The sequence below is a fragment of the Erpetoichthys calabaricus genome, chromosome 1 (assembly GCF_900747795.2).
Source record: "Erpetoichthys calabaricus chromosome 1, fErpCal1.3, whole genome shotgun sequence".
NCBI lineage: Eukaryota > Metazoa > Chordata > Cladistia > Polypteriformes > Polypteridae > Erpetoichthys > Erpetoichthys calabaricus.
In genome coordinates this window covers 95,768,333-95,792,596 of record NC_041394.2, presented here as the reverse complement: position 1 = coordinate 95,792,596, position 24,264 = coordinate 95,768,333, and the positions used below count along the sequence as shown (strand labels likewise).

General features: G+C 40.2%; 1 protein-coding gene across 1 annotated transcript in view; it reads right to left on the bottom strand.

Moving 5' to 3' along the window:
* creb3l2 (cAMP responsive element binding protein 3-like 2) overlaps window positions 1-22,368 on the bottom strand; it is a 78,443-nt gene extending 56,075 nt beyond the window's left edge. Inside the window, exon 1 of the mRNA XM_028803659.2 lies at window positions 22,011-22,368. Coding sequence (XP_028659492.1) covers window positions 22,011-22,109 — 99 coding nt within the window. The 5' untranslated portion in view covers window positions 22,110-22,368. The remainder of the gene's footprint in view (window positions 1-22,010) is intronic.
* Between the last annotated feature and the right edge of the window lie 1,896 nt (window positions 22,369-24,264).

Below are 24,264 nucleotides of genomic sequence, written 5' to 3'. Positions count from 1 at the left end.
ACCAGCAGGCCTACATGTACGCTTGTGTGTATGCAGAGTGGTAAAATATTGATTTTGTTCTGGATCTGGTAAAGGCCGGTAATATAAGGATATTTCACGATTTTATGGGGATCTCTCTGAATGAATCCGAAACGAATCTCTAAAATTAACATTTGCTATAGTGCATTTGGCAAAGTTACGACGGTGTGACAATATTATTAGGGATTTAGGTGAAGATTGCAATTTGGATAGTAAATTACCATTGTTAATAAGACTAAGAGATGCACTGAACTGAATTTCCTGGGACTGGCACAGACGGCTGCAGTGCCAGGGGCATGACAGGGGACCCAGGCCCACAGCCCGACAACAAAAAAAAAAAAATTGTAGGTCGGGGCCCTACGCAGATGCGTAGTTCGCGAATGCCTAAGAACGTCCCTGGTGTTAGGTTGTGCATTTGTTATATTACTTGATTGTCTGTAAGCCTTTTCTTTATTGTATTCTGTCATTTAACTGATTACATTGCCAGTGTCTGTTAAATTGTCAGAATCGTTGCTGTCTCTGTCTATCCTGCATTGCTCTTTATTTGCTCACATGTCTGTAGAATTATTTAGCTGGGAGCTGAAGTGTCACTCCAGTTCATAAGTTCACCATTACAGTAGTATTGTAGAAACCTCTGTGCTCCAATATGTACTACTTAAATACTACTAGAAACAGAGAGAGATTTTTTTGCATACTGTAGAAACTGATGAATTTATAAGAGAGTAGAGAGAGAGAGGGATGGTTAAAACATAAGATATCATTCTATAAAAACACAATGCAATACATATAATACAGTATATATTTTTCAAGTTATTTTTTTATTACGTTTATTTAGTGGTCAAAACACACACTAAGGCCCTGAGGTCATTTTTGCGGATAGCAGGCTAGATGCTAAGTGATGAATGTGCTGACTTAGACAGGCACAGAGTCCTCAGAGAGTTGGGAAACCTCCACTCCAGCAAAGCTGGGGGTCCAAGGGTTACTTATCTGTGCTGTCTGCACAGGTCCAGACAAAGCAGAGTCATTTCGTGGAACAAGACAAAATCCAAAGGGCTCTGGGCTGCCTGCCCAACTGCCTATAATCCGCTGCTGCTGTGGGGATCTCCTAGTGAGCATTCCGGTTGAGTGTGGCTGTCACTTTATTTTCGTACATTGCCATCATTCTGTGCTCCAGGATCCTTGTGATTTCTTGGAAGAAATCAGACTCTAATCTCCCAAAGTCACCTTGTGCAATATTTTCTGTTTCACCAGCAGGGAATCACATTATCTGACATGCATCTTTGTTATTAGAAATTGCATAATCATTTACTGTCCAACTTGTCCAACTAATCTCTTAAGAGCTGTAAAGTTAGCAGGAATAAACAGACACTTATCTGCTGTTGTTTTATGTGAGCCTTAAAAGGTTGCATCTTTCAGTGTATTCTCTGTAATACGAATCTTCCCTAAAATGAAATGGTTCAGCTCTCAGGGCAACTCATAGATTTGTATCTGACATTCAAGAGAGAGAACAAAAGGTAGCAAGCATATCTGGCAGGAATGTGATCTGGAATGAAGCCATCAACAGCTCAGCATGAAGCAAAGAAAAATGCTTCTTCATGTGTCTTCTGAACAATACCTGTTGTTTGAAAACTTTTATTTAATTTCTCTAAAAGTTTAATCCCGACGACTGGTTTAGGAAGTCTGCCTTTAGTTGCTTCCCCCTCCCTTAAATTTTCTAAACTTCATTTAAAGCCCAAGTAAAATGAAAAGCAACACTGTACACATGATGTGTTGTCCTTTAACTAATGATCTGATCGCCTATTTTATAAACTAGTAGGCCATAAAACTATAAAAGGAGTAATGAATATTGTTCAGCAGAATTATTTATCAATATTATCCAGCCACTAACTTTCCTCATTCCTTTGTTATTATATGCAAAAGGAACGAGAAGATGTTGTTGTACCACAGTAGGGGGACTTGGTGCAGGGGTACCAACACTAACTGTATGTCAAATCATTTGCATGCCTGTGATGTGCATTTCTTAATTTTTTTTAAAATTTATGGTAAATTTTTTTCTATTTTGTAATGTCTAGTTGGGGCGGCACGTGGCGCAGTGGGTAGCGCTGCTGCCTCGCAGTTAGGAGACCTGGGGACCTGGGTTCGCCTCCCGGGTCCTCCCTGCGTGGAGTTTGCATGTTCTCCCCGTGTCTGCGTGGGTTTCCTCCGGGCGCTCCGGTTTCCTCCCACAGTCCAAACTAAGTCCATGCAGGTTAGGTGGACTGGCGATTCTAACTTGGCCCTAGTGTGTGCTTGGTGTGTGGGTGTGTTTGTGTGTGTCCTGCAGTGGGTTGGCACCCTGCCCAGGATTGGTTCCCTGCCTTGTGCCCTGTGTTGGCTGGGATTGGCTCCAGCAGACCCCCGTGACCCTGTGTTCGGATTCAGCGGGTTGGAAAATGGATGGATGGATGTTACTGCCATCATTTTCAACCATCTTTCTGTTTTATACACCCACTTGAATGTCTCAAGGAGTAGGAACTTATTCTAGTAACAAGAGGCATAATTCCAAAGAGATTTGCATTTTAGATTAATTGGGGATTTTTAAAATCGACTGTGTGACCCTGTGTTCGGATTCAGTGGGTTGGATGATGGATGGATGGATGTCTGGTTGTGATGTAATAAATCCCCTGCAGAGTGTTGAATAGGTTAGGATCAAAAAGGGTAGGAAAGCAATAAGGGAAGAAACAAAATCAAACCCTTAATGAGTAGCACCATTCAAATGCACGCCTTTTAAAACTGATTTAATCTAATTTGCACATTTTATAAATCAAAATATTATCAGATTAATGCACAATTGTCGAGGTGTTCATTGGCTTTGCAGACTAATGCACAATTACATCACAATTTCCAAACCCCCTCAAGTATGAAAGTGGATTTGTTTTGTCAGTGAATTCCAGAAGTAGAGTCAAGTGTAGAGTCTTGGTGATGGCTGGGGGCCATAATGCTCATGGCAGCTTTCAGTCCAGGCACGCTGCACAGCTATTAGGTGATGGGTTTTCACCGAGTTAGACAGCAGACTCATTTGGGTCCAAAAAGTGTTTCCCTGTCTACCTGGGTGTCAATGAGACTGTTATCTCAATGTTATGGGGAAGCAGTAACTGAACATCTACTTCATGGCAGCTTGGTGTTGCATATGGTTAGCATCGCCACCTCATAGTCCCAGACTCCTGGGTGTTAATCCTGGTGTGAACACCTCCTGTGTGGAGTCTGCATCCCCTTTAACTGCACAAGTCCCCCAGCACCCCCACTCATCCCAAAGACTTGCTGGCCACTGTGAATTTGCTGATTGTGAATATGGGTGTATGCATCAGTGACCCTAGCAATGGACTGGCATCCCGTCCAGTGTTTTGGACAAAGTGCGGATAAGTGGGATACAAAATGGATGGATAAACAATTATTTTAATTACTAAAGTAAACTAGTACAGTTAAAAAAAACAATCGCCTACAATGAACTTGTAAGGTAAAGAAAGGAAAAAAGAGACACACAGAGTGCTAAATAAGCAGGGCTGTGGAGTCGGAGACAATTTTGGGTACCTGGAGTCAGAGTCGGCAAAAATGTACCGACTCCGACAAATAATAAATTTAAATTGTAATGAAAAAAAATACAGCAAGTTCAAATGTCCCATTTCACAAACAACAGTCATAATTAAGTACTTATCTGATGTAAGAATAAAGCCCAGTGCATAGTTGTGTTACTACTAGTGTGAAGTTCAGCTGAGCCATTATACAAACTGACATTCACATATTGTAATCTGGATTATGGTACATTACAAAAAGTGTTTTAATTTTATTTCAGATATAATGCGTTTAACAAGTTCATTTGAGTGTAAACAAGTGTAATGATGTAAGTGGAGGTGTGTGCTGTGGCCTGATGTGTGTTCAGGTGTTCTTGTCTTTTGTTTAAACTGGCCAATATGGTAGAGAGTCAGCTTACTAGCTAGTAGTTCTGTGGTTAAATGACGTGTATGTTACCTTCCTTTAATCAACATGGAAAATACGTACATTAGCATATTAAATACTGAGGAGTTGGAGTCGGAAGTACCAGAAACTAAGGAGTCGGAGTCAAAGGATTTATCTACCGACTCCACAGCCCTGTAAATAAGACCTCTCAAATGGTATTTACTGTATATTGAATACCAAGTAATGTCTGCAAATAAAAAAATCAATTGACAGAAACAAGTAACGTGGCAGCAAAATGTATGCCATAAGAAATCTGACAAGTGACAGAAGACTCTTCAGTCCATCAAACTCATTTAGTGTATAAGTAGCCAGGCTGTCCTAATATCTCATTAAGGTCAGATCACTTTTAAAAGAATAAAGGTGGTATTCAGCCCTATACAATTCCACCCACCTCTTCATTAACTGTACTCACTTTGCCCAATTTACAGTTGTAGGCACAGGAGCCTTTGCCAGCAGCAGTAGGTGTCAAGCAAGGCACAAGCCTTGTAGTAGGACACAAGCAGGGCACATTCATAAACACATTCATACTTGGCCAACTCCACGTTACCAAGTAATAGCACATGCACATCTTTGAGATGAAAACCAAAGCACCAGGAGAAAAAAAAAAAAACCATGCAGACATAGAGATCAAGGGGCAAAATACGCACAGAGAGTGGCTAAACTGAAGCTCCTGGAGTCGTGAGGCAGCCTCTTCTTTACTCAAACTGACACTATATCTTGCCAGGCTGCATTCATAATTATGTGCTTTTGCCTTTAACTGTAGCAGTCCTGCTCTGTAATGACAGTAATTTGTCCATCGTGACAAATAAGTCTACCCCTAACTTCCCACCACCTCGTTTCTCCTAACCGGCCCATGCAGATCACAAAGATGAACACTTGTGTTACAAAATCTTAAAGGTAACAGAAACAGAAGCTTTTTTCACTGTTCACGTCAAAGTGAAAAACCTGCCTGAAAGCACAGTCTACTGGACACATATTCAGCCGGCTGACTTTTCTGGAAAGGGGCCTCATACTTTAGAGAAACTGAGACGCTTGCTTCTTCCGGAATCACATTCCAGAAGCATGAAGCTGTTATCACCATCTGGGTTGCCCAAGGCCCGCCCCGAAACCCCCCACCTCCACCCCATCATCACACTCCAATCTGTACAGGACTAAGGCTCCAACACCACCCAACACCACCAGATGAATGTGCAAGCAAAAAGCATCATTTCAGGCAAACTCCTTCCAGGCCGGATCAGGCCCAGCTTGACAAGGAGTTTTTGGCTTTGGCAAATACGTCAAGCCAACATAAAATAATCACAAAGGAAAATAAAAAACAGTAAGTGGGAATGGCTAGAGGTTTGAGAGGATGACTTCACTCTTCACATCAGTGCTCACATCTATTCATTTTTAATATAACATTGTTTTTCAACCAATAATAAGCCACTGAGAAAATATGCTACAATTTCTTTAAAAAAAAAAAAAAAGTGGCTGTGGGGTCCTGAATACTACCTACAAAGAACAGAACTCAAACTCTTATCCTCTGGCAGGGTGGGTGAACAGTATGCCACCAAGCTCAGATTGCAGCCGGACAAAGACTGGCTTTTTTTCCACTTTCACGCACACACACACACACACACACGCACACACACACACACACAGAGGTGACGGAGCAGGGTCTTTCAGAGACTGCTCGTGTTACTCTTCTCCTGGAGGAAGGCAGAAGGTTTGAACAGGCTTCTCAGTGTGTGCAATAAAGTGACCTTTGTTGAAGGCGGCCGCCATGCCAACGGGATTGGCCGGCACAAGCTCACTTACTGGCTTGTCTATTTTTTGCCTCCTGCAAACTTTCCCCCTCTTCCATCCCTGCAATTTTGTGCTCTTTTCTTTCAATCACTAAGGCACACAAGCTATAATTAAACAGGAGACGGAATTCAAATCGGAACAGAGTGAATTGTGTATAATATTATATTATATATTATATATATATAATTTGAAACCAGGATTTGCTTCTTTTTTAAATTTCCAACCCTGCCACTCTGGCTTCTTTACCCAAAATGTAACATGGACTGATGTGGCAGCTTCTGATCTGCCATGGCACATTTGCATCAACACTGCTTTACGAAATGTCCAGACAGGGAAATGAGCTGGACTACAGACTTTCAGAATGTCTGCATTCACACCCCGTGTGATCCGGCCTACCCTAGCAGCTGACAGCACTAACTTTTAAAATTTCTCAACTAACTCAGGCTAAAAATCCAGGACTTCTGGAAATTAGGAGCAAATCACCCATCTCTTTTAATAAGGTTGCCCAGCCAAATTCAGGATCATGTAGAGCTTGATAGTTAAAGGGATGGCATGATGTCAACCTGAATGGGAAGCCACTTCATCAAGGGGTGCACAAATCATCACACGGGGGTATCAGTCAGCTTGACAGTAGGTCTGTGGGGATATAACAGAGGGCACCCTGAGGTTTAGGAGCTGAGAGAAAGACAGCAAGCTATAGTGCCAGGCTACATAGGTTTTGGTCCTGGAAGGCCGAAGTAGCTGTAGGTTTTTGTTTCAGTGCAATTGCTTTATTTATCAGACATTTATTGTTGATAATGGATCTGGTTATTTAATTTTATGGCTTGTTCATATTTTTATTCTGCTAAATCTGGTCATTCCTATATTTTACATCTTTCATTTCCAAGAGTATCAATTGTGGGACACTGAATACTGGTGATTCTCATTCTTTATATTTTTTCCTTCTATCTCTTAATATTTTATACCTCACACTGAACATGGGTGCAGGTTAGTTGGCGACCGTTCCTTTGTTATTTGCAGCTCATTGCTTTGGCAGCTGATTAAGTCAAAGAAGCAGTTAAGAGTTGAGAATTTTAACAAGTAAATGCACTAAAATGAAACACAAAAATGCTTGGATTGCATACTAATAAAAAAAAACCAAAACAAATTTGCAACTACTGTGGCACACCAGATCTGAACGTCAGGACCCCAGCTACAGTGTAACTTTAAGGTGCTCTTTTTATATAATCTAAAAGTCCCTGTATGATACCCTTGGTTATGTGTACAGAACAGGTGAGACAATTTCATAACAACATTGGTTAATTATTTCATCATGGTGGCCATTATTGTCAGGTAAGACCCTCAAATACTTATCATGTCAGGAATTTATATGGGTTCCCAATGGTGTCCTGCAGTACAGCTAACCAATCACAGCTCCTTCAGGAAGGCAGCTGTCTGCAGAGGATCTGTAGAAACTAATATCCCAGAATGCCTCACACAGGTCTAGGGACACAATCGTCTAGAAAGAGGAAGGCCTGCCATCAGACATCCTGGGCAGCAAGATTTCCCAGAAGTCAAGATAATCCCAATTAAGACCGATGCTAGTGTGGATGAAGAACAGTTGTGTTTTCTTTAAAAGTGCACAAGAAGACTGTCTATAAAAGTACCCCTAGACAAGAGCCCACACTTTGGAATACTAATCCACTTGAAGCCAAGTCTGTTTTGGCCCAGCCAGTACTTGGATAGGAAAAAACGGGGTTGCTGCTGGTTGGTACTGGTGACTACATTAGGGGAAACTTACCAAACCTGTGGCCTGTTTGTGGATCCTGGTGCACTGGAACAGTGTGCTGTAAGAACTGGTACCGTCCTTCTGAAGAGATATTATACCGAGGTCCTAACTCTCTATGGTCATAAAAGATCCCTGGTCATCTTTTGAAAAGGATACAATGTTTCCTGATGCCCTAGCTAAATCGCCCACCACAGCCTTATCCTGATTCTAACTGGCTAACACTCTCTCTCCGCTAACAGTAATGTGCAGTGAGCACACTGGCACAAGGATGGCTGCTGTTGTATTATTCTGGTGGTTGATACACATTGGCGGTGGTTGAAGTGGTTTTCCCTTATCAATGTAAAGAGCTTTAAGTAGGTTAGAAAAGTGCTTTATAAATGCAACTAACTAAATATTAAGTGCCACTGTCGCTGCCAAGATTCATAATTCTAATCCTAGTTAACTACTACATGTGAGTATGTGCATTAGGTTGAGCTTGCATCACACATACAGTACATCTGATTCCCGACAGCTCGCTACAACACTGAGATGGAATCAGAGGATAGACAGATCAACGGAGGAATGGATTGATGGATTTTACTTTACCATCAAAAATTCTCCGTAATGTATTGTGTGTGACACTCTGGAAACTGCCTAAGGTGGTTCATTGGGAAACATGTTTATCTACCGACTGTGTGCTGCATTGGCTAAGGACTTGGACCTTCAAACCCCAAGGATGAAAGTCCAGTCCCCACTTGTGACTCACTGTGTGACCCTGAGCCAGTCACATGAACCTGTATGCGCTCCAACTGTATAGACAGTGGTAACCCTCCCTGTTGTTGCAGGTCTTATTTGGATCAATGCATGAGGAAGATATGTAACAGTAATTCGTCATTTGTGATAACCACTAGACAGGGGTCACTACACAAACCTGGTAATATGTTGTCATGGAGGAAGGGACAGGCAAAGCCTTCACCATCCATCCATTATCCAACCCGCTATATCCCAAAAACAGGGTCACGGGGGTCTGCTGGAGCCAAACCCAGCCAACACAGGATGCAAAGCAGGAAACAAACCCCGGGCAGGGCGCCAGCCCACCCCAGGGCACACACACACACGCCAAGCACACACTAGGGACAATTTAGAATCGCCAATGCACCTATCCTGCATGTCTTTGGACTGTGGGAGGAAACCCACGCAGACACGGGGAGAACATGCAAACTCCACGCAGGGAGGACCCAGGAAGCAAACCCGGGTCTCCTAACTGCGAGGCAGCAGAGCTACCACTGCGCCAATATGCTGCCCAAGCCTTCACCAGCGTAATCCAAAGTTGCAGTGGTAAATCAAAAAAGTTTCAGCAACACACAATAAGACAAAAAGTAGTGCTTGGGTTTAGAATATCTTTTTGAACTTAATTTTCAGCTAACACTGTAGTACAATAGGTGTTGCTGCTCCGAGCGGATAAAATAAATTTAAATTGATTTGTGCTACAGAGTAGAATCACTGAAGCTGTATTGTATGATGGTGGACTTATATGCAGACACAGAAGAGCATACAGTACAAAGTACGCATCAACTGAGGCTGGGCCAGGATTCATGCCAGGTCCCAGGATCTATGTGGTGGCAGTGATAACCACATTGCCACACTGCCATCTTACAGTATGAATGACCAAATTAAAAAAAAAACTAATACACAAATCTTAGTTGCAGACCAGTAGGACCACCAATGTAGCAAAAGTTTAGTGGGGAAGGAGTCAGATGATAGGAATCCAAAAAAAATCAATTAAGTCACTGACGATAAAAGGCTAGTTTTTGACCGTGTTCCACTCATGTGCAGGCTTGCGTATTATAGGATGACATGGTGGCGATGGGGGCTTTTCTAAGAGGACTGCTGTGAAAGCACGCACATCATTTACTGCATTCCATCACCCCACCCCCACTGGTCACAAAATTCTCTGTTGCCCCCCAGGGTGCTTTTCACTCTGGAGGGTGCAAACAAACTCTTCCTGCAACATCACCACCCATTATTAGGAATTCACACTCTGGGGGTCATACAAAGCTTCTGGAAGGAGCCTGTTTTACACACACACTTTTTATCAAGATGCAGAAGGAAACAAAGCGGCACTGTCTCAGCTGCTCTATCAGGACAGAGCTTTCTTTGACTTGCACTTCAAACCTCAGGTAGTGGGATTCCAGCACGGTGGGTAGGCATTTTTCTCCTTACTTTTCATTTCAGTCACTTTGGGTGCCTTTATGGTAGCACTCCAGCTTCGGTGATCTAAAAGTCCCTAATCGAGTTTGAAAAGGGTCAGTGTGGAATAGAGTCAAATCACATTCCTGTTTGGGCGGACACGTTAAAGCATTGAGTCTGTCATGTAAAAAAACTGAATAAATAAACCTTATTTATATGGCTTAAAAACAGACAATATGATAGGCTGGTTATGGTGACCCCTGGAAGAGATTAATGCAACTAGACTTAAACCTAGTGAGATTATGACCCCACAAAATTAAAATGGATTCAGCACAAGGTAAGTTGCTTTTGAGGGGCTCATGATTCCACAATGGCTGGGAACTGCTGGAGGGGCCTTATCTCTAGCATAATACAGCCATGTGGGTTACAATACACAAAGCACGTGTAGGCATCACTGCTGACGCTTCTTAGCTACATGCCTGGTAAGTTTAGCAGCTATTACAGAAACATTCAAAAGTAGCAAAAATGCAGTTTGACAAAAACTATTCACGGAATTGGATTTTTAAACTATTAGTACTATTATTGGCCAAAAACAGAGACAATAAAAATCTGGAGTGGTCTCCCCTAGACTTTCTCGTATACTCAGATATGGGGATGGATATTTGAGGAGTAAACCACAAGACAAAGATTACCGTATATTTTTATATTATGCACCAGTTAAGTTGAATAAATCTGATTCTGCAGCTGCATGAATAAAAAAGTACCACCTCCAGTTAGCAGAAATAGCTCAAAAGTTGATTGAAATCTACATTTTGTACCTAATACTTGTATGCAAAATTTGGTTGACCTAACTGAAAGCGTACTCAAGTTATTGTGTTTATATACACATACACACACATACACGGACAGACACACAGACATAATTCTAAAAATGGTATTTTCAGACTCAGGGAGGTCTAAAACATTGAGATTCATCAAAATCCAGAGGTCAAATTTTTGGACGATTACAATACTTTCCCTATACTTTGTATATGAGAAAGTAAAAAAGAACAGCAATATCACGTCTACTGTAACAAATTAATTATAAGACACAGATCCAAGACTGCTCCTGAGGTTTACTGGGCATCATTTGGCTGTGTGCTCACTTTATACCGTGAATACCAGAGATAACAAAATAGAAGTATACAATATAAATTCTGCAAATGGCTTGTGTGGCTGGAATAAGATAAAAAAGTCATAATACAACAAATTTAATTAATTAGTTAAATTATTAATATTGGAGAGGTAAGCTGTCTACCATAAAGCTAAAGGGCAAAAAAGCAGACTGATTAAAGCGGAACCAGCTGCTCCTTTATCAGTTGACCTTTTATATGAGAAAATTAAAGACATTCAGTCTTGAAAGCATAATCCATTAATCTGATATTCATGGCTGCAGTACATCGTGTTTCCATGTAAAACAGATAAACAATAACATAAAAACAGTTAGGATGGGTGTTACTCTTACATAATTTATTCCTGAAAACTAAGCTAAGTGTCAAAGATCAAAATTGTTCAAAGAAAAAAAATCAGATGTTTACCTTATTAGATAGATAGATAGATAGATAGATAGATAGATAGATAGATAGATAGATAGATAGATAGATAGATAGATAGATAGCTGCTCCTCTGTCTGGAGATGACACTGTTTAGTGGATGCAGTGGATTCTCCATAATTGATAGGAGCCTGCTGAGCGCCCGTCAAATTAAAAAAAAAAGCCCATCACTCTGCCACGGATGTCAAACTGTCCATTATTATTAAATTATTATAATAATTATTAAATTATTATTATACATTATTAAAGTAGTCTGTGCTCTTTTAAGTCATCAATTAGAAGATTTTTGTGAAATGCAGAAAAAATAGTAAGATATAATAGAAACATATATACTGTAATAAATATCAGAGTCAAAATTGGCAGATACATTGATTCTTGGTATTGCACCTAATTAGGCAGAAATTCCACACTAGTTTTACTGATCATTAATTTATTGTCTGTTACATTCACTATTGAGTGGATGATAAGAGGCAGAGTAGGCGACAAGAAATAAGTAAAGTCAGACATAGATTAGAAACAAGTAGATGAAAGGCCAAAATCATCAGAGAGACTAGAACAAAGCAAAGATCAAAACCCTAAAGCTTTCTCTCTTAAGTCATTTATTCTTGTATTTATTTCGCAGTGCCTTCCCTTAGTATTTTTTAAAGTTCATATGCAAAGTTATGTGCACTGCAGACCGTCAGCACTAAATGAACAGCAACTGAAGTCCTTCCCATAAACAACATGGCGGTGCCCATACAAAGCAACTTGCAAAATGGCAGTGCCCATAAGAAAACAAAATGCATACTGACACAAAGACACAACCAAAAAATAACAGAATAACAATTCTGCGCAAAATAAAATGTAAATAACTTTAAGAAGTTCCAAAATTTGACCCTATCAGCAGGCAGTAAATCAATAAATCAAGCATCAGCTTTTCTTCAAAAAAAATTTGATTAAAAATCAATTCTTATTGAAATGTGTGTGCAGTGGTGAAGACCTACCCCAAAAGGTTTGTGGCAAAGGCATATTTTTAAAAACATGCTTCCTGGCAGTGAGGAGAAAAGCATAGCGTTTCAAACGACACAATGGACAGCCTATTTTTCCTTTTAGTATTTGGGAAATTAATTGATTTATCAAGACTTTGAAGACTGTAATTCCTACCCCCAGTGTACTCAAACAAAGAAACTCCCAGGTGGAGGTCTTTAAGGCTTTGTCATGTTTGGTTGGTTGGTTGCGAGGCTTTTCCGATGTGAATTAATACAGTATTTGTTTCCTGCTTAACAATTGTATGGTTAATATGGGACATATATTCAGCTGTAGAGAGGAACAGATGTGAGAAAGACAACATACCTGCTTTGAAAATGGAGGAATGATACAGGTTTTTAATATGAGAATACAGTTATGAAACGGCAAGTTATGAAGACGCACTGAAAACGAAATGATGTCTAATGAGGAAAGCACAGTGCCAGCTACAGCAGACCGAGCCTGTTTCATTATAGCGCATCTTTTTAAGGAACGCCTCAGTTGGATTAAGAAGAACGGACTCCTTAAATTATACCTGCTTGTATTGAGGCAAAGCTCTTTGTTTCAGACACTGGTTTTAACCGTTCAGGTTGTACCTTTTCTTCTACTTTTGACTTCTAGTATTTAACGTTGGTATCTCTGAAAGTAAACATAAGTAATGAATAAAGAAAAAAAAAACAATAATATGGTTACTCCAAAAGCACTCAGGCCTATTCCAAGTTTGCTTTACTTGAACTAAACTCAGTTGTGCAGGCAATGGTGTAATCTGTTACTTTCATCTTTAGTGGCAAACCTCTGCTACAACTGAACTTGACTCATTATATGTATCCTTTCAGCTTTATTAATTTAGTAAATTGAGACAATTCTTCAAACAACATCACTGGCAGTATTATTGTCTTGAGTAAATTACAGCACGAGGTGTTGGTCTAGGCTCACGACAAACTGAGGCTGTCAGGCATCTGTAACAAGTCATATACACAAACTGCCCTGTGAACACACAGAAGACGACAAAAGTATTCTTGGAATGTTCACAGCATTGGCAGTAAAGGGGATTCACTCGAGTCACACATGAGAATTAAGAATATGAGACAGCTGTCCATGAGAACTAGAGACTGCTGAAGAGTCTTTATAAACCACAGGATCGGATTGAGAATTGATGTCCTTGTGCCAATCCCCACGAAACAATCGAAAGTTTCACGGCCCTGTCATCTTCATTGATATTCTCAGTAAAAAAAAACAGACAGGCCCACTATTATCAATTTTATAAAGGCCACATTTGTTAGAAATATTAATGTCAAATTTCTAAATGAATTGATGGTTTCAAGATGAATACATACATAATTGATACATGATATGCCTTTGTATATATAGGATTATCTCTCCATCCACTCTTTGAACCCCAGGAGCATTAGATGCAAGGCAAGAACCAATCCTGGGTAGATTATGCGGTACAAAAATTTCATTGCAGCTTATCCATGCATTAATTTTCTGAAACAGTTCCTTTCATCTCAGGGATATGGAGGGCTGGGGTTTACCTTGGCAACACTGGGCACTCACTAGATGCTGGATTAACACAGGAAATAAAATTGCTCACAGTGGGCTAATTCATTCATTCATTTTCTGAAGCAGGTTAATGAAGTACAAGACTTCAAGAAGCTGTAGCCTATCTTGGAAGGGATGTTCACAAGAAAGGAACAAAACCTGGAAGTGACGCTCGTCCATCACTTGGTGTACATACTTACCTAGGCCAGTTTAGAGATTTCAATTACAATATTCTAATATTCACTGGAAAACCCATGTGGAATATGAAAGACCACACAGATCCCATCTACTCAGGGTACCAGGCTGGGAAGTGTTTGCCCTCAGAACCCCTGCAGATTTTGATTTTTTTTTCTCCAGCCTTCTGGAGTTTGTTTTTTCTGTCCTCCTGGCCATCGGACCTTACTTTATTCTTTGTTACTTAGTACTTCCTAATCTTATTTTACATTTTTCTTTCTTCATCTTTTAAAGCACTTTGAGCTACATAATTTGTATGAAAGCGTGCTATATAAATAAATGTTGTTGTTGCCGTCCATGGAGCTGCAAGGCAAATGTGATAAACGCTGCACCTCTATCTCAGTCTAAAATGTTAATGCAGTTATTAAAATATGCAACAAACTGTTGCAAAAATAATCCATGAGCAGTCTTTCATGTTTTCTTGAACAAAACTACACTCTATAAACGCATTTATCGTGGGACCAGAGCCTGTTGTGACAGCATCTGGCACAAGGCAGGAATCAACTCAGAATGGAAAACCAGTTCTTTGCAGGCCCCACTCACATTCATTCACATCAAGACAGTTTAGAATCCTAACCTGCATGTCTCTGGGATATGGCAAGATAATCAAAGTACCTGAAGAAAAGCCCAAACTGACACAGAGACACCGACTAACCTAGGATTTGAGCACAGTCTCCTGGATCTCAAATCTGTATCAGCAAATTTATAATATTTTCACCAAAACGAGCCTATAAAAATCAGAAATCGTACAATAATAGTGCAACAATAACAGTCAAAGGAGAATGTTAGCGTCAATACAAAAAAACCTGCAAAATGGTGGTGCCTATACAAAACCAAACTCCTGTCCACGAGAAGTGAAGAGCTATAGTGGGACAAGGAGCTGAATGCAAAGAAGCAATCTGTAGTTTAAATAAGGATGGCATACAAACAGATGTTAAAGCCGAGTGGAGGGTAGAAAGTTTCAGCAGTCCCAGGGTGTCATTAGATAGGCCTTCACAGGTCCCACCGGAGACTTGTTGAGCACATTATGATTGAGTCTAAATTGATGACATGAGATAGTAGTGGCAATTTGCATTACTGCATGTTTAAGACTGTGCAGATTCGTTTCTTTCCTAAAACGCAATTGCAAAAGAAAAGAAAGTTTAAGGAAAATGCAGAGGAAAAACGTAACAGTCTACGTTGAAAGTTGCTGAATTTTTTTAATTAAGTGAATTCCTTTGCATTTTCACTTTAAACAAAGTATGTGTGAAAAGTCCCTTAAAGCAAAGTCCTTAGCACATTTGATGTGCCATTAGAATGACACACACAACCATCAGCCCTAAACAAAGGCAGGCAGAAGATGCAAGGGATGCTTGTTGGCTTTTCTCGGAAATCTGATTGATGGGACTTCCAGTCGGACTCTCTCTGTGTGCGTACACAGGTGTGTTTACTGTCAGCAGGAAGCAGAGACGAGCAAACTTTGCCCTGCATGTCTGCAGCTCAACCTGACCCAGCGATGTGCTCATCAGCTCCTTTGTCATGGCCTGGAATGGCCATGTGTTTTGCACTTTGAACAACAATTAGTGCAGGAGATTTAAAGGAACTAGCGGAGTCAACTTTGGCTTTCATCTTTTGTGGCAAACCAAATGTACCAAATCCACCTTCTGGGTTTCTTAAGAGCTCCTTACATCTTTGAATATGTAAGAATCTCTGAGAAAAACAGGTAGAATGTGTGTACATTTTGACTTTGGTTTCTAAGATTATTGTTTTTCAATTGAACGTTAGAAGACCAAACAGCTGTACAGTGTTCAGTCTTGCCAGCTTTACAGTTCACAGCCCTGTCCCTGTGTGTGGAGTTTGCATGTTCCCTCTGAATGGGTTTCCTAGTTTGAGTGAATTAGTCTTCCCTATGAAGGACTTGTGTCCCATTCTGGTTTGGTTCCTGACTTGTACCTGAACTTACTGGGATAGGCTCCAGGCCCTGTGACTCTAAACTGGATTGAGCAGTTGAATAATGAATGGAAGAGGAGTGTGGGTGTCAGTATATGAGCACCATGTGATGGGCTTTCGTCCCATCTAAGGATGTTATGCTTAAGCTGCAGAATTCACTTGTTGAGGCCTCATCTGGAGTACTGCATGCAGTTTTGGTTTCCAGGCTCAAAAAAGGCATAGCAGCAGCTAGAAAATGTCCAGAGAAGAGCAACTAGGCTGATTCCAGGACTGCATGGTATGGGTTATGAAGAAAGATTAAAGAAGTTGAACCTTTTCAGTTTAAGCAATTGGAGATTAAGAAATGTGATGACTGAGGTGTTTAAAATTAGTACAGTGGATCCAGTGGAACTCATTACTTTTGAATGAGTTCAGCAACAACACAGGTGCATAGTTAGAAACATCCATCCATCCATTTTCCAACCTGCTGAATCCGAACACAGGGTCATGGGGGTCTGCTGGAGCCAATCCCAGCCAACACAGGGAACAAGGCAGGAACCAATCCCGGGCAGGGTGCCAACCCACTGCAGGACACACACAAACACACCCACACACCAAGCACACTCTAGGGCCAATTTAGAATCGCCAATCCACCTAACCTGCATGTCTTTGGACTGTGGGAGGAAACCGGAGCACCCGGAGGAAACCCACGCAGACACGGGGAGAACATGCAAACTCCACGCAGGGAGGACCCGGGAAGCGAACCCAGGTCCCCAGGTCTCCCAACTGCGAGGCAGCAGCTCTACCCACTGCGCCACCGTGCCGCCCCAGTTAGAAACATGTGAAGGATAAATTTCACATAAAAATGACAAAGTTGTTCTTCACATGCAGAACCACAGACAAAAGGAATATGTTAAAAAATAGTGTGGCAGACAGCAGGCCTTTTGGAACTTTCAAAACTGGGATTTATGTTAATTTGGAGAAATTAGGTACATAGGGTAGAAAGGATTGGTGAGCTTTGTTAGGCTGCTTTTTTTTTTTTTTTTACCAAACTGCTACCAGCAATAGATCCAGCAGTCCATAACCCTACAATTAAGGAAGCAGGTTCAGACCCCACTTAGATACACATCCTCACATGGAGCTGCTGGACATGATCACGGGCTGCTGGATTCAGAGTACTGCCATCTTAGTCTCGAGCTAAAGGAAAACCACCTCTTGCTAGTGGTCAATCAGCAGTCTAACTAAAAGGGCATTTTCTTTTTTCAGTGGGCTCTCTCCATTCCAATCTTGTAAAACTCACACCACCAAAAGCTGAATGAGGTGATATACAAAAATATTTTAATAAAAACCTACTCTAGACTTCAGACTGGGCCAAAAGTTTGCTTTTCAACAGGCCAATGACCCTAAGCACAAAGCAAAGACAACACAGGAGGGCCTTAGGCTAAACTCTGGGAATGCCCTTGAATGGCAGAGATGTATCCAAATTGAACATCTCTAGAGAGACCACTGACAGTCCCCCATCCAACCTCACAGAGCTTGAGAGGATCTGCAGAGAACAATCGCCAAAAATCCCTGAATCTTAGAAGTGCGAAGCGTGTCTTGTCATACCCAAGAAGATACCAGGAAGTAGTTACTGCAATAGGGGCTTCAGCTAAGTACTGAGGAAAGGGTCCGGATACTTGTGTCAGTGTGAAATTTCACAGGTATTGAGTGTTACTTGATGATGAGGTAAAAATTGATTTAAATGATATTAGCATGAGGCTGCAACATGACAAAATGTGAAAATGTGAAAGGGTCTGACTATTTTCGGAAGAAACTATATATTTGTACATATGTATACACACAAATACACGTATGAAGCCATCCATCCCTGTTCTAGCCTGCTAATCCACTTGAAGGTTAGATTGAGCCAGTGTCTTTCCAAACTGGCACAAGGTGGGCACCAAACTATGTAATATTAAAATATATACATAGACACACAGATACGACTTAAGTACATGTATATCTATTTTCCCCATTTTTAAATAAATGAAATATGACAAGCTTACATGATTTTTCCAACTGCATTTAGCTCATTCATCTCCCGTATGAGCATCTGCTCTTAAAATATTTTAAGAAAATGCAAAACTGTTTAGTATCAACCAAGGGGTGAGGGGTAGTGGTGGGATGTTACCACACCCTCTAGACCTCTCGGCCATATAAGGCTCATCCAAAGCTAAAATTAAAAGGAAATGAAAAGCCAAGTTTAACGGAAACTGAGAGCAACATGGTATTAAAATGGATGAGCCTTGCCAGTGCCATTCCAGAAGGGTGGAGTCTCTTAATTATACTGTAGGCCTGCAAAGGACGAGGCAAAACAAAAATTATTTGATGGCAAATTAGTAAGCAGAAACACCACGGACATTTCTAAACAACTATTATGATGGCATCTGCGGGCCAGTAAAGAAGAATACAAAAGTCTTTGCAGCCGTGTTCAAATAATCCCCTTATACCATGGAACCTATTATTAGGAGGAACAGAACTAAAGCAGTTCCCCGGCCAAACGTGAGCTGTTGTTACTTTAGCAGTTTATGTCTTGCTTTGTGTTATTCTATTTTTAATTCATCAAAGATGCTTTGCAAGCTGAAGCATGATGGGACCACTGCAAGTCAGCTTGGTTAGGCAGCACAGAAAAGCCTAATGTGTACAAGTCAATGTTTATTGTGTAATTTTGTGTCATTATGGTTTACAGATATGGGATTATTGGGTAGGCTCTGGCCCGCACAGGCCTCTCAATAGGTTTGAGCATGTGTATGACATACTGTATATTGTGCCCACACACTTTATTGCTGTATATTTTTAATCATAAGAATTGTCAGTAAGAGAAACACATCACCTTTTGAGTAGGCTGAAGTTTTCCAGAAGCCAGTCCCTGCTGCCTGTGTTATAAAGTACATTCTTTTCCTAATTTAAGTAATTCTTTACTGTTAGTGTGAATATTTCAAACTGGCATCTCATAGGGGCTGGCTGCTGTCTTGTGCCAGATGCTGCAGGGGTTGAGTCCTTGAGCTGAAATAAGTGGGTTAAATGACAGTAAAGAAAGTCATCAAGCACAATTGTGGGATGAGAATGTCAACCCAGTTTTATACAGGGAAGATAGATGGCTTAAGGTGACAGCTCAGCGATCAGCATATTTTAAAATGGCATGGGTATAATAATTGATCAGCTGCAGTATATCCAGCTTGATATACCTTTCCTTTAACAGTTTTCTTAGATGTATTTTTGTACAGTAAGTAAACCCTTTTGTTGATTTTGTGCAACGATTTTTTATGTGACTTTTTTGTCATGCTTTAAATCGGGCTTATTTTAAAACCTACATATATATGTTTGGTATCATTCTTTTCAGAATTTATCGAACTTTAATGTGATGTTGTTGGATTTTCAGATTCTTATTCCGTATTTAAATTATAAACTAAAATATCAAGAACTCACGTCCCGTGAGACGAGACAGCTGCTGTACAGGCTTTTAAATGTTCAAAGTGCTGCGTGAGATGCTGATCGAGCAAAGAGGAGGTAAAAAAAAAAAATATATATTTTTTCCCATTGTATCATCGTTTAAGAGGGGGTTTCAGAGGTGCGACCGCATCTCCTTGGGGTGCGTTCAGCTCCCCTCTTCACAACACGAGTGGCAGAGATACAAAGTGGCTGGAGAGCGAAGCGAGCAGGGGGTGAACCCCCTAGTAAACTATAAATAACTATAAATAAAATACTAGAAATTAACTGTTTCTTTAAAAAAAATTCTTTAGTTGGTAATTACAAATGTATACATTTAATAACAACATGACATTCTCAGAACTACTTAATCCTATTCAGAGTCATGGTGGGCTTGGGCCTTTGTCAGCAGCACTGGGCAAAATAGCAAGAAACAGCCATGGACTGGGTGGGTGCCAGTCCATCACTAGGGGACGCTCACATAGGGCCAGTTTGGAACTGTCAGTTTACCTAATCAGCACATCTTTGGGGATTTAGGAGGGAAAAAATCAGAAAATGCGGAAGACGTGTGCAAACTGCATACAGCAAACACCCCAATGGAGGATTTGAACCCAGGACATTGGGTCTGTAAAGCAGCAGCGCTGTGCTACACCACCAGCTGAAGTGCAACAAATATTTGTGTGTTATTTAACACAGAATTCCCAATTTTGTGTCTGTGTCTCCAACCACTACTGAATGCCCCCAGCATACATAGTAATTACCACTGCAGGCACTATGTGGATGTGCTGATTGATTAGTTATAAATAACTGTTCTATAGTTTTTAGTTTCTTTTGTAACTCCGTTCAGTCATTATTATTGTAAAGCACTTTGAAAAACTTTCATGTATGAAAACGTGCTACCTTGTAAAAGTTCATTAAATTTAACAGAAATAGAAGAAAAATAAAAATCCATCTCTAGATTCTGTAAATAAATGCTGAATGTAACACGAATAATTTCCAAAGGTGTTTCTTTGTTCACATCCCAGAAATGTACATCTTAGGCCACCCAACCCAGGTGCTGTTGGGAGAGGCATCGGCTCCCTGAATCTGAACATTGAATTAACAAATGCATGGATGCCAATTCCATATATCTTGCATACAGAGATGGCTTACTGTGTTTACAGTAAGTTGGACACCATGCCAGAATAAAGACATAGCAGCACTTGAAGCTGTGCAGAGAAACAAACAAGTACATCCCAGGACTTAAGGATGTGTTGTTCTCCGAGTGATCCACAGAATTAAATCTGTTTAGTGTCAAGAAGAGGATAGTGCCTGGGGATCTAATCCAGGTCTTCAAAAATCCTCAAAGGCAGCGATCACGTAGATCCAGCTGAATTCTTTCAATTTAACGGTAAACCACATACTTGAGGACACCACTGGAAGTTACAGGGAAGTGCATTTAGGACAGAAGCCAGGAATCACATCTTTATGCAAAAAGTTGTGGGAATCTGGAACAAACTACTGAAACATGTAGTTAAAGCAGAAACTTTGACTACCTTTTAGACTAATCTGGATGAGATGCTGGGACAGCTTAGCTATTAATTAAACAAACAAGTCTAATAGACTGAATAGTCTCCTTTCATTTGCCAAATTTCTTATTATGTTCTTAAAGCAAACAAGCCCACCTTTGTGCCTGCATGTGAACTCCTTACGTTTTTCCAGTCTAAACCCTCTTATCCAGTCTTTCTCTGGGACTGCTATGTTCTTAATACAGAGGTCAAAACTAACTACAATATTCCACACAACTGCATTATCAAATGGAAACCCAACCTAAATTTATAAAGATAATCCGGCCTTTTATTAGACTTTTTTTTTAATCACACCTACATATTGTCTTGTCATTTTGCATTTCCTAAATACAATAATGTATGTTCAACACAAGCAAATGTTTAATTTATCTAAAATTATTAAATACAAAATGACACATTAGAACCAAACCGAATTCTGCTGCTGGAATATGGAATATGTTAATTATAAACAAAATACACGTAGTAAACATATTTTAGTAATTCTTCTGAACCTCAATAAAAAAGCATGGATTTAACTTCATTATTTAAAATTGGGCAGTCTTAAAAAAATACCTCAGTAATCCAAATACTTAAAACTCACACGCATCCATGCCAATCTGTTAAATGTAAAAGAAGAAGAAAGGAGGAGGGGCTGGCAGTGTACACTACACACTGTTTAAATGCCATTGGCGCTGCTGGCTTGCTAGCCTCGGTGAATGAGTAGGTGTTTTGCCAACGCAAGTGAAAAGATAAACATAAAGCAGTACAGCATTACTGGCAAAAAGCGTCCGGTCCGTGACATGTCTGCTCTTAAGAAGAGATCTTAAGGGAAAACGGAAAACACGCGTCAACAAGCGTTACCTTCCACTCCGGGTTTAGCTATTCTCACCCGATGCCCCAGGGAGCGCCCCGATTTCCAACCCAAATACTCCACTGGGCATCGCACAAACGGCAACGCGAATCTAGCAGCCTTACCGTGGCATACAGGGTATTTTCCTGATCCTCCCCATCCGACATCTCGCACAGGCTCCGATCCCAGTGCAACAGCGGCTCTCCACTGTCTAATATTTCCATCGCAGATATTTTGTTGATGTTTCTTCTAATTTACAGCGACGTCAAAGCAACCGAATTAAGTGCCCCACTGCTTCGTATTGTACTGGACGAAAGGCTTTTTTTACAGGCTGTTTTCCAACAGTCGCAGATCGCAATTGCAGCACTGACACTGTGATTACCGGTCCTACAGCACAACTTGCAAACTAAATCACTTAAAAGTTTCACTGTACTGATCGACCAGCTCCCATAACAGCGTTCTGATTTGGAATGTCTGCAAGGCGGAGTCATAGCGAGAGTTTACGCCCCCTCGCAATCAGCGCCAATCAACTGCGAGACAAAGCCTCAATGACCACGCCCTCTAATATCCTAAAAGGACTTGGATACTCGTATCGTAAAAGAAAATAATTAGACGTTCACTTTAGTTAGAATCTTGTCGAAGCTGGATCGTTACATTCCAAGGGACGAATAACACTAATTCTAGGGCTCTGCCATACTATGTGAGTCTCAAACACACTCTAGAAACGCCTCCTGTCGATGGACAACTTGATGGCCCAAACGACAAAAAACGACGCCGCATCGGTTGACCAATCAAATAGAGACAAGACTACCGGAAAAACGGATCACAAAGGATACCAGTACAAAACTCGGAGCGCTAACGTAATAGACAAGTCTGACGCTTTTAAGGTCGTTCTGTAGTAAATTAGTCTCCTTGTCACTTCATCATGAATATGTAGTCAATACTTGCTGGTGTTACTGTTAGGACTTTATAATAAGTTGCAATAAAGCTAAGATATGACGGAATTTGTGCAGCACGTGCCAACAGCAATTGTACGAGCGTCAGAGCTTGTAATGTCATTTCTGCTTGCATACAACAAACGCATTTTAAGCCAGTGACGTTACTGTAGATTGACTGTAGCCTTAACACTTTTAAAGTAGAAATTAACGTCACGGTTAAAGTTTCATGGGGTCACGCTGCCCCCTGTTGTCGGCCCTAGGTATTACAATAATATTACTACTAAATTAAGATCAGCCCTCTCTCCAGGCTTCCTTTAGAATTGAATGTAAAGCTGATCTTTACAAAAAACATGACATTCTGAAACACACTTACCCAATAAGCGATGAAAGAAACAATAATTAGTATAGCACTTCAAAATGGCTAATAGCTGGAAGAAGGAGACATTTCCACACTAATAAAAATTGAATTTTATCCTTGGTTTTCTCATTTGACATAGTTGAAGATTTACACTAATGTAGCCAAGTCCAGCATTTTACACTGGAGAAAAGGAAGGTGAACAGTAAAACCAGTAAGATTATTTGTTTTATCGAAACTGTTTACGTTTACCTTTTGTGTAATACTGTACCTTATTGCTTTGTTTTATCCTAGTGCACTTTTCCTTTTCACTGTTCAGAGTCTTTACTATTTTATTCTCTCCTTATAGGTTTATGAGTGCATATACCTATTGAGTAGTTAGCTCTTCGTATTTTGCATTCGTGGCCATACCTATACTTTTAAATCTATACAGTGTCACTGAGAAGAGTGATAAATAAAAATACTTTGAGTTGAAGTAGAAGGCTAAGCAGCTGAATTTTGTTTTTCTAAAAATGTACGGCATATGATTATAAACATAGAACTAAAACAAATAGTATGTATTATTTTCCCAAAACCTTCTTTGGGAATAGCATCCTAGAAATCTGATGAATGGAATATTCATTATGATTTCATAATGGCAATAATGATTTTTGCAAACACAGAAATAGAATTGTTAAGTTATGATAATAATTAACTGTAAGGATACAAACAATTAGTCGAGTTGTTTTTATAACAATAATGATCTGTAAAATATAAATTAAAATGAGCAATACAAAACTTTCCAGTTTTCATTACCCACCCATCTACTGTATGTAACTTAGCTCTAAACAGGAAGAAAAAAAAACCTATGCTCTGTGATCTTTTATAATGTTGGTTAATTTGTTGGTTACGTTTAATTGCTTTATTGATTATAATCTATGACTATGACTGTAAATTATTAGTTATTACACTTTTTTCACTTGTGGCAATCAACTTTTGTTACCTGTTCTATTACATTTGCTGAACTAACAGGCCCTAGTCGAATGTTACTTGATTATGTTTACCTCTGTTGTAAGTCACTTTGGATAAAAGCAGCTGCCAAGCAAA